The sequence below is a fragment of the Trachypithecus francoisi genome, unplaced genomic scaffold, assembly GCF_009764315.1.
Source record: "Trachypithecus francoisi isolate TF-2019V2 unplaced genomic scaffold, Tfra_2.0 Lachesis_group4, whole genome shotgun sequence".
Lineage (NCBI taxonomy): Eukaryota > Metazoa > Chordata > Mammalia > Primates > Cercopithecidae > Trachypithecus > Trachypithecus francoisi.
The window spans coordinates 131,198,322-131,214,691 of NW_022681469.1; the positions used below are offsets into that span (position 1 = coordinate 131,198,322).

At 42.3% G+C, this 16,370-nt stretch overlaps 1 protein-coding gene and 1 long non-coding RNA gene across 9 annotated transcripts in view; one reads left to right on the forward strand and one right to left on the reverse strand.

The window, feature by feature from the left end:
- The window catches only part of LOC117073100, a 103,907-nt gene that overhangs the window by 75,435 nt on the left and 12,102 nt on the right, over positions 1–16,370 (forward strand). The gene's annotated exons all lie outside the window — the stretch shown is intronic.
- The window catches only part of ELMO1 (engulfment and cell motility 1), a 586,094-nt gene continuing 582,042 nt past the window's right edge, over positions 12,319–16,370 (reverse strand). For 6 of the 8 annotated variants that reach the window (XM_033193626.1, XM_033193625.1, XM_033193622.1 and 3 more), the window contains one exon: positions 12,319–15,161. In XM_033193626.1, coding sequence (XP_033049517.1) covers positions 14,961–15,161 — 201 coding nt within the window. In that variant the 3' untranslated portion in view covers positions 12,319–14,960. The remainder of the gene's footprint in view (positions 15,162–16,370) is intronic. The other 2 variants (XM_033193623.1, XM_033193624.1) reach the window with 1 other exon arrangement.

Here is a 16,370-nt window from a genome sequence, read left to right on the forward strand (position 1 = left end):
CAGCACTGTTCACAATAGCAAAGACTTGGAACCAACCAAAGTGTGTATAAATGATAGACTGGATAAAGAAAATGTGGCACATATACACCATGGAATACTATGCAGCCATAAGAAAGAATGTGTTTGTGTCCTTTGCAGGGACATGGTTGAAGCTGGAAAGCATAATTCTCAGCAAACTAACACAGGAACAGAAAATCAAACACCACGTTCTTAATAATAAGTGGGAGTTGAACTATGAGAACACATGGACACAGGGAGGGGAACGTTACACACCAGGGCCTGTCAGGGGGGTGGGGAGCTAGGGGAGGCATAGCATTAGGAGAAATACCTAATGCATATGATGAGTTGATGGGTGCAGCAAACCACCATGGCACGTGTATACCTACGTCACAAACCTGCACATTCTGTACATGTATCCCAGAACTTAAAGTATATTAAAAAAAAAAATTACTCAGAGCCCTCTTCCATTGTTGCTACTGAAGGAGCAATACCTGGTAGTCTAACACTTCCTGTGAAGGTGATTGTCTTTCTCTCTAGGTATTTCACATTTTCTCTGTCTTCAGTGTTTTTCAGTGTCATTGTGATTTTTATTAATGCATATTTATTTATCTTGCTTGGGAGTTTTTATATTTCCAAATCTAAGGATTTGTTTTACTGGCAAATCTTCAGCCACTATTCCTTGAAATACTGCATTTCCACCAATTGCTCTTCTTTCCTTTTGGAACTTCTGTTAGAGTTCTCACCTTCAAGCTGCCTAACAGTCAAATTTTTTCCTCAATTCTTTGCACTGCCTTTTGGGTAATTTTCTCAGCTCTGTTTTTCAGCTCATTAATTCTCTCTTCAGTTGTGTCTAACCTGTATTTAACATAACACTGAGTTCATTTTTTCCAATGACTATATTTTTCATGTTGTATTGCTTTTGTCATCTCTTTATTGTTCTGGGGATTTCAATTATATTTAAAATACGTTTAACTTAGGCCAGACATGGTGGCTCACACCTGTAATCCCAGCACTTTGGGAGGCCTAGGTGGGCACTTTATTTGATTTTCATGTTTTTATTCTATTATGTCAAGTTTTGGGGTGTCTAATCTTACTCTTACTCATTATAGATTGTGAGTCTTTTTTCTCCCACAGTCTAGTCAGAGAAGATTTCATGTTAGTTTCCTATGCCAATGGTTAGGGTTCCCCTACCATCTAACTTGCAAATGAGGGTGTAGCCCTCTTAAGATCCTGGCTTTTGTGGGAAGACATCAGTTCTCTTCCTCATTAATATGCAAATGAGGCCTGCTCTCTCAATCCCCACCTGGACACTAGAACTTACACCTCTCTCAAGACAACTACCACCCTGGGGAGGCCACAGCCTCAGCCACAAGTTTAGTGCTTTGGATTTCAGTTCTTTCCTTATCACTGACACCTGTGGATTTCCCTTTTTGTAATAGAAGATCAGAGAAATCATCTGAAATGATCTTTATTGTTTTAAAATTTTAGTCACATTTGAAATCATTGTTTTTGGGGGAGGATGTTTTGGATATTGCTATGAACCCTTTATACTTACATTCTGTCTCATGGTGTAAAGATTTTCTTTGTGGCCACCTATATGAGGAACATTTTCCAAAGATATATTATGTATATTTTTTGTAGACTATGTATATCCAAACATCTTTATTTTTTATTTCTTTTCTCTTTTTCTTTTTTTTTTTTTTTTTTGGTCACAGGGTTTCACTCTGTTGCCCAGGCTGGAGTGCAGTCACTCAATCATGGTTCACTGCAGGCTTGAACTCCTGGGCTCAAGCAATCCTCCCGCCTCAGCTAAGTAGCTAAGACTACAGGCATGCACCACCATGTCTGGCTTTTTAAGTTTTTTGTAGAGAAGGGATCCAAACATCTTTCAAATTCAGTTAATCATATATATGCCATTATTTGAAGTCTCGACCTAGGGAATGGTGCTCATCACTTCTCTTCTATATATAATAGTATTGGTTTATATATTTCAAGGTGAGTTTATTTAGCATGTAGATATTCTTCATGAATAAAATATTCTATTTTATTTAGCACACAGACAGAGACATGACAAAAAATATCAATGTAAAAGAGTACAGAGGGTCTGCAACTTACAATGGTTCACCTAGATTTTTCGACTTTGTGATAGTGTGAAACTGTTGCAATTTGGATGTACTTCAAATTTTGAATTTTGATCTTCTCCTGGGCTTGCAATATGCAGGATATGAGATACTCAACACTTTCTTAAAAAATAGGCTTTGTGTTATCTGATTTTGCCCAGTAGGCTAATGTGTTTTCAGCACATTTAAGGTAGGCTAGGCTAAGCTCAGATGTTCAGTAGGTAGGTATATTAAATGCATTTTCGACTTAAGATATTTTCAACTTACAAAAGGTTTATTGGGATGTAACTCTTTTGCGAGTTGAAGACCATCTGTATTATAAAATAACTTTCTTTTTCGTATCTTTGTATTTTCAATTTTACTTTGCCTCATGTTTATTTGCTCTTTCCCCACCACCTCCTCTCCCAACTCATTGCACTGGGACTTTGCATTTGCTGGTATTTCTTGGTCAACTCTATATTTGCAATTATTGTGTGTCATTTTGTCTCAGGCACATATCTGGTAACCAGCATTTGTCCAGATTTTGCTTTTTCAGCCAGTCCGAGAAAGATTTGGTCTTATTTCTCTTTTTGTATTTATATATCCAACTTTGAAAATATAGGCCGGGCGCGGTGGCTCAAGCCTGTAATCCCAGCACTTTGGGAGGCCGAGACGGGCGGATCACGAGGTCAGGAGATCGAGACCATCCTGGCTAACACGGTGAAACCCCGTCTCTACTAAAAATTACAAAAAACTAGCCGGGCGAGGTGGCGGGCGCCTGTAGTCCCAGCTACTTGGGAGGCTGAGGCAGGAGAATGGCGTGAACCCGGGAGGCGGAGCTTGTAGTGAGCTGAGATCCTGCCACTGCACTCCAGCCAGGGCGGCAGAGCAAGACTCCGTCTCAAAAAAAAAAAAAAAAAAGAAAATACAGTTGACCCTTGATCAACGCAGGTTTGAACTGTGCAAGTCCATTTTTACGTGGATTTCCTTCCGCCTCGATCACTCCTGAGACAGCAAGACCAACCCTTCCTCTTCAGCCTACTCAAAGTGAAGACAATGAGGATGTAGACATTATTAATGATCCACTTCAACTTAATATTAACAAATAGCAAATATATTTTATGATTTTAATAGCATTTTTTCTCTAGTTTTAAGAATACAGTATATGATACATATAATATACAAAATATGTATTGATTGTTTATATTATTGGTAAATCTTCTGATCAAAGGTACGCTCTTAGTAGCTACGGTTTTGGGAAGTCAAAAGTTATGCTTGGATTATTTGACTGTGCTGGCGGTTGATACCCCTAACCCCCATGTTGTTCAAGGGCTAACTGTATAGCCTTTTATTTTGCTATCTTTTGCAATAATGATCAAGTTTCATCTCTTCTACAGCACCCTATATATAATCTCTGTTGGATTCCATTTGCTTCCAGTAATTTGATTGATTGAATGATTGATACATCCAGCCTTCTTTGAAAGTGAAGCATTTTTGAAATATATTCAGCCTCCAGTCCCACCCTTCCCCGACTCCTCTTTTGTGCTGCTGCCTGTGTGACAGTCGTGATCTTAAAATGCAAATCTGGTCATGCCGTTTACCCAGGTAAAATATGCCAGTGGTTCTTCATCACATAAAGAATATATTTCCAACTTTTTGGCAAGACAGTCAAGATTCTTTACATTTTTTTCCCATCTTATCTTCTATTCTCTCTCCTATATTCCTCTCTGTTCTCCAGCCCTGAAAGTTTCCTCTTTCTAATGCCTCAAGTGGTTAGGGTATTTTTTTTTTTTATTATACTTTAAGTTCTAGGGTACATGTGCATAACGTGCAGGTTTGTTACATATGTATACTTATGCCATGTTGGTGTGCTGCACCCATCAACTCGTCAGCACCCATCAATTCATCATTTATATCATGTATAACTTCCCAATGCAATCCCTCCCTCCTCCCCCCTCCCCATGATAGGCCCCAGTGTGTGATGTTCCCCTTCCTGAGTCCAAGTGATCTCATTGTTCAGTTCCCACCTATGAGTGAGAACATGTGGTGTTTGGTTTTCTCTTCTTGTGATAGTTTGCTAAGAATGATGGTTTCCAGCTGGATCCATGTCCCTACAAAGGATGCAAACTCATCCTTTTTGATGGCTGCATAGTATTCCATGGTGTATATGTGCCACATTTTCTTAATCCAGTCTGTCACAGATGGACATTTGGGTTGATTCCAAGTCTTTGCTATTGTGAATAGTGCCTCAATAAACATACGTGTGCATGTTTCTTTGTAGTAGAATAATTTATAATCCTTAGGGTATATACCCAGTAGTGGGATGGCTGGGTCATATGGTACATCTAGTTCTAGATCCTTAAGGAATTGCCATACTGTTTTCCATAATGGTTGAACTAGTTTACAATCCCACCAACAGTGTAAAAGTGTTCCTATTTCTCCACATCCTCTCCAACACCTGTTGTTTCCTGACTTCTTAATGATTGCCATTCTAACTGGTGTGAGATGGTATCTCATTGTGGTTTTGATTTGCATTTCTCTGATGGCGAGTGATGATGAGCATTTTTTCATGTGTCTGTTGGCTGTATGGATGTCTTCTTTTGAGAAATGTCTGTTCATATCCTTTCCCCACTTTTTGATGGGGTTGTTTGTTTTTTCTTGTATATTTGTTTGAGTTCTTTGTAGATTCTGGATATTAGCCCTTTGTCAGATGAGTAGGTTGCAAAAATTTTCTCCCATTCTGTAGGTTGCCTGTTCACTCTGATGGTAGTTTCTTTTGCTGTGCAAAAGCTCTTTAGTTTAATGAGATCCCATTTGTCAATTTTGGCTTTTGCTGCCGTTGCTTTTGGTGTTTTAGACACGAAGTCCTTGCCCATGCCTATGTCCTGAACGGTACTACCTAGATTTTCTTCTAGGGTTTTTATGGTATTAGGTCTAACATTTAAGTCTCTAATCCATCTTGAATTAATCTTCATATAAGGGGTAAGGAAAGGATCCAGTTTCAGCTTTCTACTTATGGCTAGCCAATTTTCCCAGCACCATTTATTCAATAGGGAATCCTTTCCCCATTTCTTGTTTCTCTCAGGTTTGTCAAAGTTCAGATGGCTGTAGATGTGTGGTATTATTTCTGAGGACTCTGTTCTGTTCCATTGGTCTATATCTCTGTTGTGGTACCAGTACCATGCTGTTTTGGTTACTGTAGCCTTGTAGTATAGTTTGAAGTCAGGTAGTGTGACGCCTCCAGCTTTGTCCTTTTGACTTAGGATTGTCTTGGCAATTTGCGGGCTCTTTTTTGGTTCCATATGAACTTTAAAGCAGTTTTTTCCAATTCTGTGAAGAAAGTCATTGGTAGCTTGATGGGGATGGCATTGAATCTATAAATAACCTTGGGCAGTATGGCCATTTTCATGATATTGATTCTTCCTATCCATGAGCATGGTATGTTCTCCCATTTGTTTGTGTCCTCTTTGATTTCACTGAGCAGTGGTTTGTAGTTCTCCTTGAAGAGGTCCTTTACATCTCTTGTAAGCTGGATTCCTAGGTATTTTATTCTCTTTGAAGCAATTGTGAATGGAAGTTCATTCCTGATTTGGCTCTCTGCTTGTCTGTTACTGTGTATAAGAATGCTTGTGATTTTTGCACATTAATTTTGTATCCTGAGACTTTGCTGAAGTTGCTTATCAGCTTAAGGAGATTTTGGGCTGAGACAATGGGGTTTTCTAAATATACAATCATGTCATCTGCAAACAGGGATAATTTGACTTCTTCTTTTCCTAACTGGATACCCTTGATTTCTTTCTCTTGCCTGATTGCCCTAGCCAGAACTTCCAACACGATGTTGAATAGGAGTGGTGAGAGAGGGCATCCCTGTCTTGTGCCAGTTTTCAAAGGGAATTTTTCCAGTTTTTGCCCATTCAGTATGATATTAGCTGTGGCTTTGTCATAAATGACTCTTATTATTTTGAGGTACGTTCCATCAATACCGAATTTATTGAGCGTTTTTAGCATAAAGGGCTGTTGAATTTTGTCAAAAGCCTTTTCTGCATCTATTGAGATAATCATGTGATTCTTGTCTTTGGTTCTGTTTATATGCTGGATTACGTTTATTGATTTGCGAATGTTGAACCAGCCTTGCATCCCAGGGATGAAGCCCACTTGATCATGGTGGATAAGCTTTTTGATGTGCTGCTGAATCCGGTTTGCCAGTATTTTATTGAGAATTTTTGCATCGATGTTCATCAGGGATATTGGTCTAAAATTCTCTTTTTTTGTTGTGTCTCTGCCAGGCTTTGGTATCAGGATGATGTTGGCCTCATAAAATGAGTTAGGGAGGAATCCCTCTTTTTCTATTGATTGGAATAGTTTCAGAAGGACTGGTACCAGCTCCTCCTTGTACCTCTGGTAGAATTCAGCTGTGAATCTATCTGGTCCTGGACTTTCTTTCGTAGGTAGGCTATTAATTGTTGCCTGAATTTCAGAGCCTGCTATTGGTCTATTCAGGGATTCAACTTCTTCCTGGTTTAGTCCTGGGAGAGTGTAAGTGTCCAGGAAATTATCCATTTCTTCTAGATTTTCTAGTTGATTTGCATAGAGGCATTTATAGTATTCTCTGATGGTTGTTTGTATTTCTGTGGGGTCAGTGGTGATATCCCCTTTATCATTTTTTATTGCGTCTATTCGATTCCTCTCTCTTTTCTTCTTTATTAGTCTTGCTAGCGGTCTGTCAATTTTGTTGATCTTTTCATAAAACCAACTCCTGGATTCATTGATTTTTTGGAGGGTTTTTTGTGTCTCTATCTCCTTCAGTTCTGCTCTGATCTTAGTTATTTCTTGCCTTCTGCTAGCTTTTGAATGTGTTTGCTCTTGCCTCTCTAGTTCTTTTAATTGTGATGTTAGAGTGTCCATTTTATATCTTTCCTGCTTTCTCTTGTGGGCATTTAGTGCTATAAATTTCCCTCTACACACTGCTTTAAATGTGTCCCAGAGATTCTGGTATGTTGTATTTTTGTTCTCATTGGTTTCAAACAACATCTTTATTTCTGCTTTCATTTCGTTATGTACCCAGTAGTCATTCAGGAGCAAGTTGTTCAGTTTCCATGTAGTTGAGCGGTTTTGATTGAGTTTCTTAGTCCTGAGTTCTAGTTTGATTGCACTGTGGTCTGAGAGACAGTTTGTTATAATTTCTGTTCTTGTACATTTGCTGAGGAGTGCTTTACTTCCAATTATGTGGTCAATTTTGGAATAAGTGCGATGTGGTGCTGAGAAGAATGTATATTCTGTTGATTTGGGGTGGAGAGTTCTATAGATGTCTATTAGGTCCGCTTGGTGCAGAGAGGAGTTCAATTCCTGGATATCCTTGTTAACTTTCTGTCTCGTTGATCTGTCTAATGTTGACAGTGGAGTGTTGAAGTCTCCCATTATTATTGTATGGGAGTCTAAGTCTCTTTGTAGGTCTCTAAGGACTTGCTTTATGAATCTGGGTGCTCCTGTATTGGGTGCATATATATTTAGGAGAGTTAGCTCTTCCTGTTGAGTTGATCCCTTTACCATTATGTAATGGCCTTCTTTGTCTCTTTTGATCTTTGATGGTTTAAAGTCTGTTTTATCAGAGACTAGGATTGCAACCCCTGCTTTTTTTTGGTCTCCATTTGCTTGGTAGATCTTCCTCCATCCCTTTATTTTGAGCCTATGTATGTCTCTGCATGTGAGATGGGCCTCCTGAATACAGCAGACTGATGGGTCTTGACTCTTTATCCAGTTTGCCAGTCTGTGTCTTTTCATTGGAGCATTTAGTCCATTTACATTTAAGGTTAATATTGTTATGTGTGAACTTGATCCTGTCATTATGATATTCACTGGTTATTTTGCTCGTTAGTTGATGCAGTTTCTTCCTAGCCTCGATGGTCTTTACATTTTGGCATGTTTTTGCAATGGCTGGTACTGGTTGTTCCTTTGCATGTTTAGGGCTTCCTTCAGGGTCTGTTGTAAGGCAGGCCTGGTGGTGACAAAATCTCTAAGCATTTGCTTATCTGTAAAGGATTTTCTTTCTCCTTCACTGATGAAACTTAGTTTGGCTGGATATGAAATTCTGGGTTGAAAATTCTTTTCTTTAAGAACGTTGAGAGGCCGGGCGCGGTGGCTCAAGCCTGTAATCCCAGCACTTTGGGAGGCCGAGACGGGCGGATCACAAGGTCAGGAGATCGAGGCCATCCTGGCTAATACAGTGAAACCCCGTCTCTACTAAAGAATACAAAAAAGTAGCCGGGCGACGAGGCGGGCGCCTGTAGTCCCAGCTACTTGGGAGGCGGAGGCAGGAGAATGGCGTGAACCCGGGAGGCGGAGCTTGCAGTGAGCTGAGATCCGGCCACTGCACTCCAGCCTGGGCGAGAGAGCCAGACTCCGTCTCAAAAAAAAAAAAAAAAAAAAAAAAAAGAACGTTGAATATCGGCCCCCACTCTATTTTGGCTTGGAGAGTTTCTGCCGAGAGATCTGCTGTTAGTCTGATGGGCTTCCCTTTGTGGGACCTTTCTCTCTGGCTGCCCTTAAGATTTTTTCCTTCATTTCAACTTTGGTGAATCTGGCAATTATGTGTCTTGGAGTTGCTCTTCTGGAGGAGTATCTTTGTGGTGTTCTCTGTATTTCCTGAATTTGAATTTGGCCTGCCCTACTAGGTTGGGGAAGTTCTCCTGGATGATATCCTGAAGAGTGTTTTCCAACTTGGTTCCATTTTCCCCCTCACTTTCAGGCACCCCAATCAGACGTAGATTTGGTCTTTTTACATAATCCCATACTTCTTGCAGGCTTTGTTCATTTCTTTTTCTTCTTTTTTCTTTTGGTTTTCTCTTCTCGCTTCATTTCATTCATTTGATCCTCAATCGCTGATACTCTTTCTTCCAGTTGATCAAGTCGGTTACTGAAGCTTGTGCATTTGTCACGTATTTCTCGTGTCATGGTTTTCATCTCTGTCATTTCGTTTATGACCTTCTCTGCATTAATTAGTCTAGCTATCAATTCTTCCACTCTTTTTTCAAGATTTTTAGTTTCTTTGCGCTGGGTATGTAATTCCTCCTTTAGCTCTGAGAAGTTTGATGGACTGAGGCCTTCTTCTCTCATTTCGTCAAAGTCATTCTCTGACCAGCTTTGATCCATTGCTGGCGATGGGCTGCGCTCCTTTGCAGGGGGAGATGCGCTCTTATTTTTTGAATTTCCAGCTTTTCTGCCCTGCTTCTTCCCCATCTTTGTGGTTTTATCTGTCTCTGGTCTTTGATGATGGTGACGTACTGATGGGGTTTTTGTATAGGTGTCCTTCCTGTTTGATCGTTTTCCATCTGACAGTCAGAAGGACTGTCTGTTGGTCTGTTGGAGATTGCTTGAGGTCCACTCCAGACCCTGTTTGCCTGGGTATCAGCAGCAGAGGTTGCCGAAGATAGAATATTGCTGAACAGCGAGTGTACCTGTCTGATTCTTCCTTTGGAAGTTTCCTCTCAGGGGTGACTCCACCCTGTGAGGTGTGGGGTGTCAGACTGCCCCTAGTGGGGATGTCTCCCAGCTAGGCTACTCAGGGGTCAGGGACCCACCTGAGCAGGCAGTCTGTCCGTTCTCGGATCTCAACCTCCGCGTTGGGAGATCCACGGCTCTCCCCAAAGCTGTCAGACAGAGTCGTTTGCGTCTGCACCGGCCCCCGCTGCTTCCCCTATTGGACTTCAGCTGTGGGCTGTCCCCAGAGGTGGAGTCTACAGAGACAGGCAGGCTTCCTTGAGCTGCTGTGAGCTCCACCCAGTTCAAGCTTCCCAGCGGCTTTGTTTACCTACTTAAGCCTCAGCAATGGCAGGCGCCCCTCCCCCAGCCTCGCTGCTGCCTTGTGGATAGATCGCGGCAGACTGCTGAGTTAGCAGTGAGGGAGGCTCTGTGGGCATGGGACCCTCCTGGCCAGGTGTGGGATATATTCTCCTGATGTGCCTGTTTCCTTAAAGCGCAGTATTGGGGTGGGAGTTACCCGATTTTCCAGGTGTTGTGTGTCTCAGTTCCCCTGGCTAGGAAAACGGATTTCCTTCCCCCTTGCGCTTCCAGGTGAGGCGATGCCTCGCCCTGCTTCAGCTCTCGCTGGTCAGGCTGCAGCAGCTGACCAGCACCGATTGTCCGGCACTCCCTAGTGAGATGACCCCAGTACCTCAGTTGAAAATGCAGAAATCACCGGTCTTCTGTGTCACTCGCGCTGGGAGTTGGAGACTGGAGCTGTTCCTATTCGGCCATCTTGCTCCGCCCCCCAGGGTATTTTTTTTTTTTTATATGTGTTTATAGCATACACTCTTACCTCCCCACTGGAATTTATTTTAAATTGTCGTTTTATTGCATTACCTCCAATCCTTCATTCAAGAAGTATATCAAAATTCTTAAATTTTCCACCCTTCCTTTCTCTTTCTCATTTTTCTTTACCATAAAATGGACTGAACTGGTTGAAAAACAGTCCTTCATATCTACAGGTTCTGCATCCTTAGATTTAACCAACTGAGACTGAAAATATTTGGGGTAACAAACAATAAAAAATATAATACAAACTCTAAATTTTGAAAATGATAGACTATAAGCTATTTGTATCACATTGACATTGTATTAGGTATTATAAACAATCTAGAGATGATATAAAATATATAGGAGGGGATGTGCATAGGTTATATGCAAATATGATGCCATTTTATATAAGGGACTTGAGCATCCCGGGTTTCGGTATCCATAGGCTCCTGGAACCAATCCCCCATGGATCTTGAGGGATTGATCGCATATCATCTAGTTAAGCTATGCTAAAGATCCCTCCCTCAAACCACCGTGGATAACAGAGGAAAGGAAGGAAAGGGAAGGGACAGGGAGGGTAGGGGATTTCCTTTTTGAGCAGTGACAGTTTTCAGCCACCTCACGTATAATCCTCACAAGTAATAACATTTCCATTATAAATGAGTAACAGGCACACAGTAAATGACTTGCCTCAAATGATCTGTTTGGAGAAGTTCACCAAATGCACACTATCTCATTATTTCATCTCATTACTGTTCCTCCTCTCTTCCTGATTTTTGCTCACAGCCCTATCTCTTACCTATTCTAGGAGCTCAGGAGTCCCCTGCACTCTTCTGTCTCTCTCACCCCCATGCTAATGAGGTCTTCGCTTCTCTTTAATAAGTTTATCCTCCTCCTCATTTCTATTGCTACTATAAAAGTCTAGGCTCAAATAATGCTGGTTTGGGATTATTTCAAAAATCTCCTTGCTAATATTTCTGCTTCCAGTTTTCTCCCACTTCAAGTTTGCCCCCACAAGGCTGTTTTGTATCTGCGATATTTCTGAATGGCAAATCTGACATCACACCTCTTAATGCACTCTCTTTTGCCCTCAAGTAAACGTCCTTGCCAACTCTGTCAGGATTTTCAGGATTTGTGCTTTTCTTCCTCTGCAGTGTTATCACCCTTTGCTCTCTCATAAGCATCCTGCACAGCAGCCATATTGAATGACCTACAGATTCTTGAGTCGTTCCAGATCAGCCTGCCTCCATGCTTTGTTTACACTTTGCTCTACTTAGGTTTCTCTCTTACATGGTGAACATCCCTTTTTCAAGATCTTACTCAAGTTTCTACTCCTCTCTTGCTTTCCCTTATACCATTTTGGAAAGTGTTGGTCACAACCTCCTTTCTACTATTCTACCTTGTACCTATTTATATAATGCCATTTACCACACTGTGCTGCAACTTTTTGGTTTTATATTTGACTAAGTTGCTTGTCATTTCCCTGATTTGATAAATTTTGTTCTCATTTTTACAAATGTTAATGTTACAAATTTTGTTCTTGTTGAGTTCCTAGGGCCTATCTCTAAGCACACTTTTGATTATTGAATGGATATTTCATTCCCCTTAAAATGAAAAGTTTGTGTTAATTGTATTTTCATAACTAAAACAAAATGGATGAAAGGTATGCATGTCACCGGGGACACCATTGCTTTGTTCACTGTAAAAGCAGGTGGACAAGACATGGTGTAGTTGATAACTGAAGGATGGCTTAGAATGGACTTGCAAATAGACTCAGGAAATATTCAACCTTGCACTTTTTCTTTTACAATTACTATTAGCTTTCCCTGCCCTTAAATGTTGTCACAGAGGTTTGAGAGGCCAATTCATTCTCCTTCCTCGTGTGTGTTCTGAACAAGAATAAGATAGGAATTTAAACATCAGCAGATTCAAATTATCAGTTTTATTTTGAGCAAGGCGAATGGGAGAACGCAACTTGGACTTCATGACATCAGTCTTCCTACTTTACTTCTGCCTTGGATTTGGCTGAATTGCCCAGGCTTAGGAAACTGCAGGCAACAGGAGATGAGTTGGAGGCGGCAGGCTTATTGCATGGGAAAAAAGCCTTGGGCAGCCTGGAGAGAGAAGGTGAGGTGGCCAAATACGGGCAACAATCCTTCCCCACATGGTCACAAAAATGAAGGGAAACAGATGGCATACTCTTCCCATCTCACAGGTCCAAAGGATGGTCTAGGGAGGAGCTGGAGAATGCTGCCTTTTATAGTCCTGAAAAGGTTTCTTTCTATTAAATGCACCAAAGCTGGAGTGCCAGAAGAGAGAGGGGCTGGATCTTCCCAGCCAAGGTCACAGGACAGATACATTTCTTAAACCCAGAGTCTCAAGACCTCAGAGATCCTGGTCCAGAAAATTCCCTTTTTCATGGATTGGATCTTGTAACCCGTTAAGTAAAAAAGAATATGACTTTGTTTGCTTTCTTTGACCTAACAGTTACTGTTTTATCATGATGATGGGTAGATTAATAAATGCTCTTGACAGCAAGTACATGTTAATAACATCGAAACTTAATGATCAACCAATTAACAGCTCAACACTCAGGTGTGAGTGCTCTGATGGGAAGAAGGAACCCCTGTGAATGGCTTTGGATTGCAAAGGACTTTTTTTCCTGCAATGCATGCAGTGCTCTGGACCGTATCATCTCAACCCAGGTCAATCTGTCATTGCGCATCCTGATGACGGTAAAGAGCAATGACCTGGATGCTTCCACAGCTTGTGCTGTGAGGCCAGAGTGGCTTGTGCTGCACCACGCTTCATACTGCACCTTGGACCCTTCTGACATCCCTCCCAGGGCTGGAAGTTTACAATCCCGATAATGCCTCCAGTGGAAATGACCTAAGAAACATCCCTTGCTGGGCTCTGACCCATAATTAATCCACAGTTAGATTTATTTAGTTCTGGCTTAATTTATTTCAGGTCTGTGGGTTTGCATTCTTTTCACTGCTAAATGTGCTTCCTCAAAGTTGTGATGTGTTTAATTTGACCCACTCTATAAATTATATCATGGTAAGAAAGAAAAAGAAGAGAACGTCATGGTCAAGAGACAACAATGTAAAAGGGATAGATATTTTCATACAGTGGGTCTGATTTTCTCAGTGAGTAGAGATGGTCTTCTTAGAAGTAACATTCTCCGCTGATGCTCCGAGCCTATGGTGACCTAGCAAAGGTGGAGGGTTTCCCACAGCAGTGTTTTTCAAACCAATGTACATACACATCACCCAATTCAGTGGGTCTGGGGCGGAGCTGAAGAGCTGGCATCTCCAACAAGCTCCTAGGTGATGCTGATGACTTAGTAGCAAGAACCTAAGTTACTAAATCAAAACACCAGCTCCCCAAATCATCACAATCCATTTTATTCCACAGCATGTTTAAGGGAATGTTATTTTCAGGAAGATGTTTGGGATTAAAATAATTAAAAAAAAACTGGAAATTCACACATTTATGTATCTCTTCTTTTCATTAAATATATATCTGTTTGGCAAAAAATGTTAGACTCTTTTGTACAAAAACAAAGCAAAAAAAAAAAAAAAAAAAAAACTAACCCAAAACTCTTGCAAATACCAGTAATAATTACAATGATGTAAACTTGGATGTCTGACAGTTTGACCATCCTGTGGAACTCATGTTGCAGCAGGACCTCCCAGGAGAAGGTAACACCAAACCCTTGGATAGCAACAGCCCGTCCTAGAGGCATTTAGGTTTAGTCTATTAGAGATGGAGCGAGACTACTGATTTCACCATTTGTGCTTTCAGCTAAAAGGCTGAGAGTGTGGGTGGAAATGAAGAAGGCAGTTCTGGCCTGGGGCAGGGAGAGGAAACCCCAGACTAGCTGGTGAGGAGGGAAGATTTGTCACGATCACAGTGCAGACGCAAAGTGGGCGTGGGACCTGTGGACTGTTTGGGAAACTGATGCTAGGGAGGATCATGAGGGGGCTGCGGCTGCTGCTCTTGGGACCAAAGAGGAACAGAGCAAGGCAAAAGCAGGGAGGGAGGTGGGAGGAGATTTGAGCGCAGATCTCAATTCAAGTGGAACTGGTGGTACGAGATGATTCTAGAGAGAGGGGAAAGGAGGATGTGGGGTTTGGTCTTCTTATCAAATAGCTGGGCCATTTCCTCCAGACAGGGGCCTTGGGGCACTCCCCTTGGTCTGGTGCGCAAGTTTTGGGGCTGCTGGCTTTCCTGCCACGGGGAAGGAAGGGCACGCCTGCGGGGGGCTAGGATGGAAGGGCCCTTTGGCCTTCTTACTAGCAGTGGGCTTTGCTCTTGTCCCACCGGTGGACTGCAGCCATGGGAAGTGACCTGAAGCAGTGGAGCTGAGGAACAGAATCAGGGTGGTGAGCAAAAGGCCAGCTAGGGGCTGAAAGTTGCCGGGGTTAGAGGTGATGCTGAAGGGAGTGTGGACCCACAGCTTCCCTTTACCAAAGGAGGGTTCCAAGGCGTGGGCGTGTTTTCATTCCTCTCTCCTGTTAGCTAGGTGTTCCAGTTTTGGAAGGGGCGTGTTTGGGCCCGGCCACTTCAGTTACAGTCATAGACGAAGTCATAGTTGCTGGGCTCCTTGGGAATCGGCGGAGGTGCATCAGGGATCTGGATGTTTTCCAGGTCCAGTAGGCGGAGCTTGATTTCCATGCTGAGCAGGGTGTCCAGGTCATTCCGCGTCAGGTCGCTCATCATGTCCTTCCCGAGTAGCGCATTCAGTCCATCCGTCCAGATACAGTACTGGCAGGAAGGGAGGCAACAGCGATCATTACTCGTGGCAATTACAGAAGTATTAATAGTAAAAATAGCTAACAGTGAATACTCATCACTCAGTAGGCTCTGCGCTAAGTGCTCTGCCTACTTCGTCATTTCATATTCACAACATCTCAATATAAAGTCGATACTTCTGTTATCATCTCTGTTTTATAGGTGAAGGAACTGAGGTACGGAGAAGTTAAGTGACTCAGTATTACATAGACTGGGTGGGATTTGAACCCAGGCAATCTGAGTCCAGTGCCTGTGCTCTTCTCTGCAAAGAATGGCTCTCCATAACAGCTGAGGACTGGAGTTCTCCATGACTTGCAATGTAACACCTATGTGGTTGTCTATGACTTTTAGGTATTGGTGGAATCTACCAAACAGTCCTGGCCTCAACATCAGGTGAAGCTGGCTTCTTTCTGACTCCAGTCATGGCTCCTAGTCTAGTAGCTCATCTCAGCCTGTCTTGTCTGACTCCTAGCATTCACAATGACAGCCCTGTCCCACCCTGGAGCCAATGGCCAACAGTTGTCCCACCTTGGTGTTTCTCAGCTAAAGGGCTAGGAAATAGCCTTCTGCTGCCCAGTGTCTGGTAGCCAAAATGGTTAAAATTATTGGGCAATCTTAATGGGAGGAGGGTTGGCTGCCTGTCTGGGGACCTCTTTAGCCTTTGTCTCCAGTTCCTGAGGTTTCTTTTCACCAGGTCGCTGGGGCCTGATCCCTGGGGACATTATCTGTTTTGGAAAGACCTTCAGAGTTCCCAACTAAGAGTCTGATTCTTCTCCTCTCATAGCCTTTTGTCTCTCCAGGAGACTATGATCTCTATGAGGGAGAAGGAGGAACTGTGCCTTATCTGAGGACCTGCTTTTCTCTTGTTAGCTTCCCTCCCAGAGGCTGGAGTTCTGTACTGACCTGGACAGAGAACCACGACACCTGGTGAAAGAGGCACCCTTGTTGCATCTCAGAAAGCTGCTTGGCGTTCTGGATGCTGGGCTCCACTCACACACTGGAGTTAGGTTTCTAACAGTCCTGTATAGGATTCTATAACAGCAATTGTTCTCCTATTTTGTTCAAGTGATCTTCCTTCTACCATGCACTTCAGATTCCCAACTTTTCTGCCTCACTAGGTCAAGTGGCAAGTCCAGACCCTCCTTAACCTACTTTGGCACTGTGGTTATCTGGACTGTATTC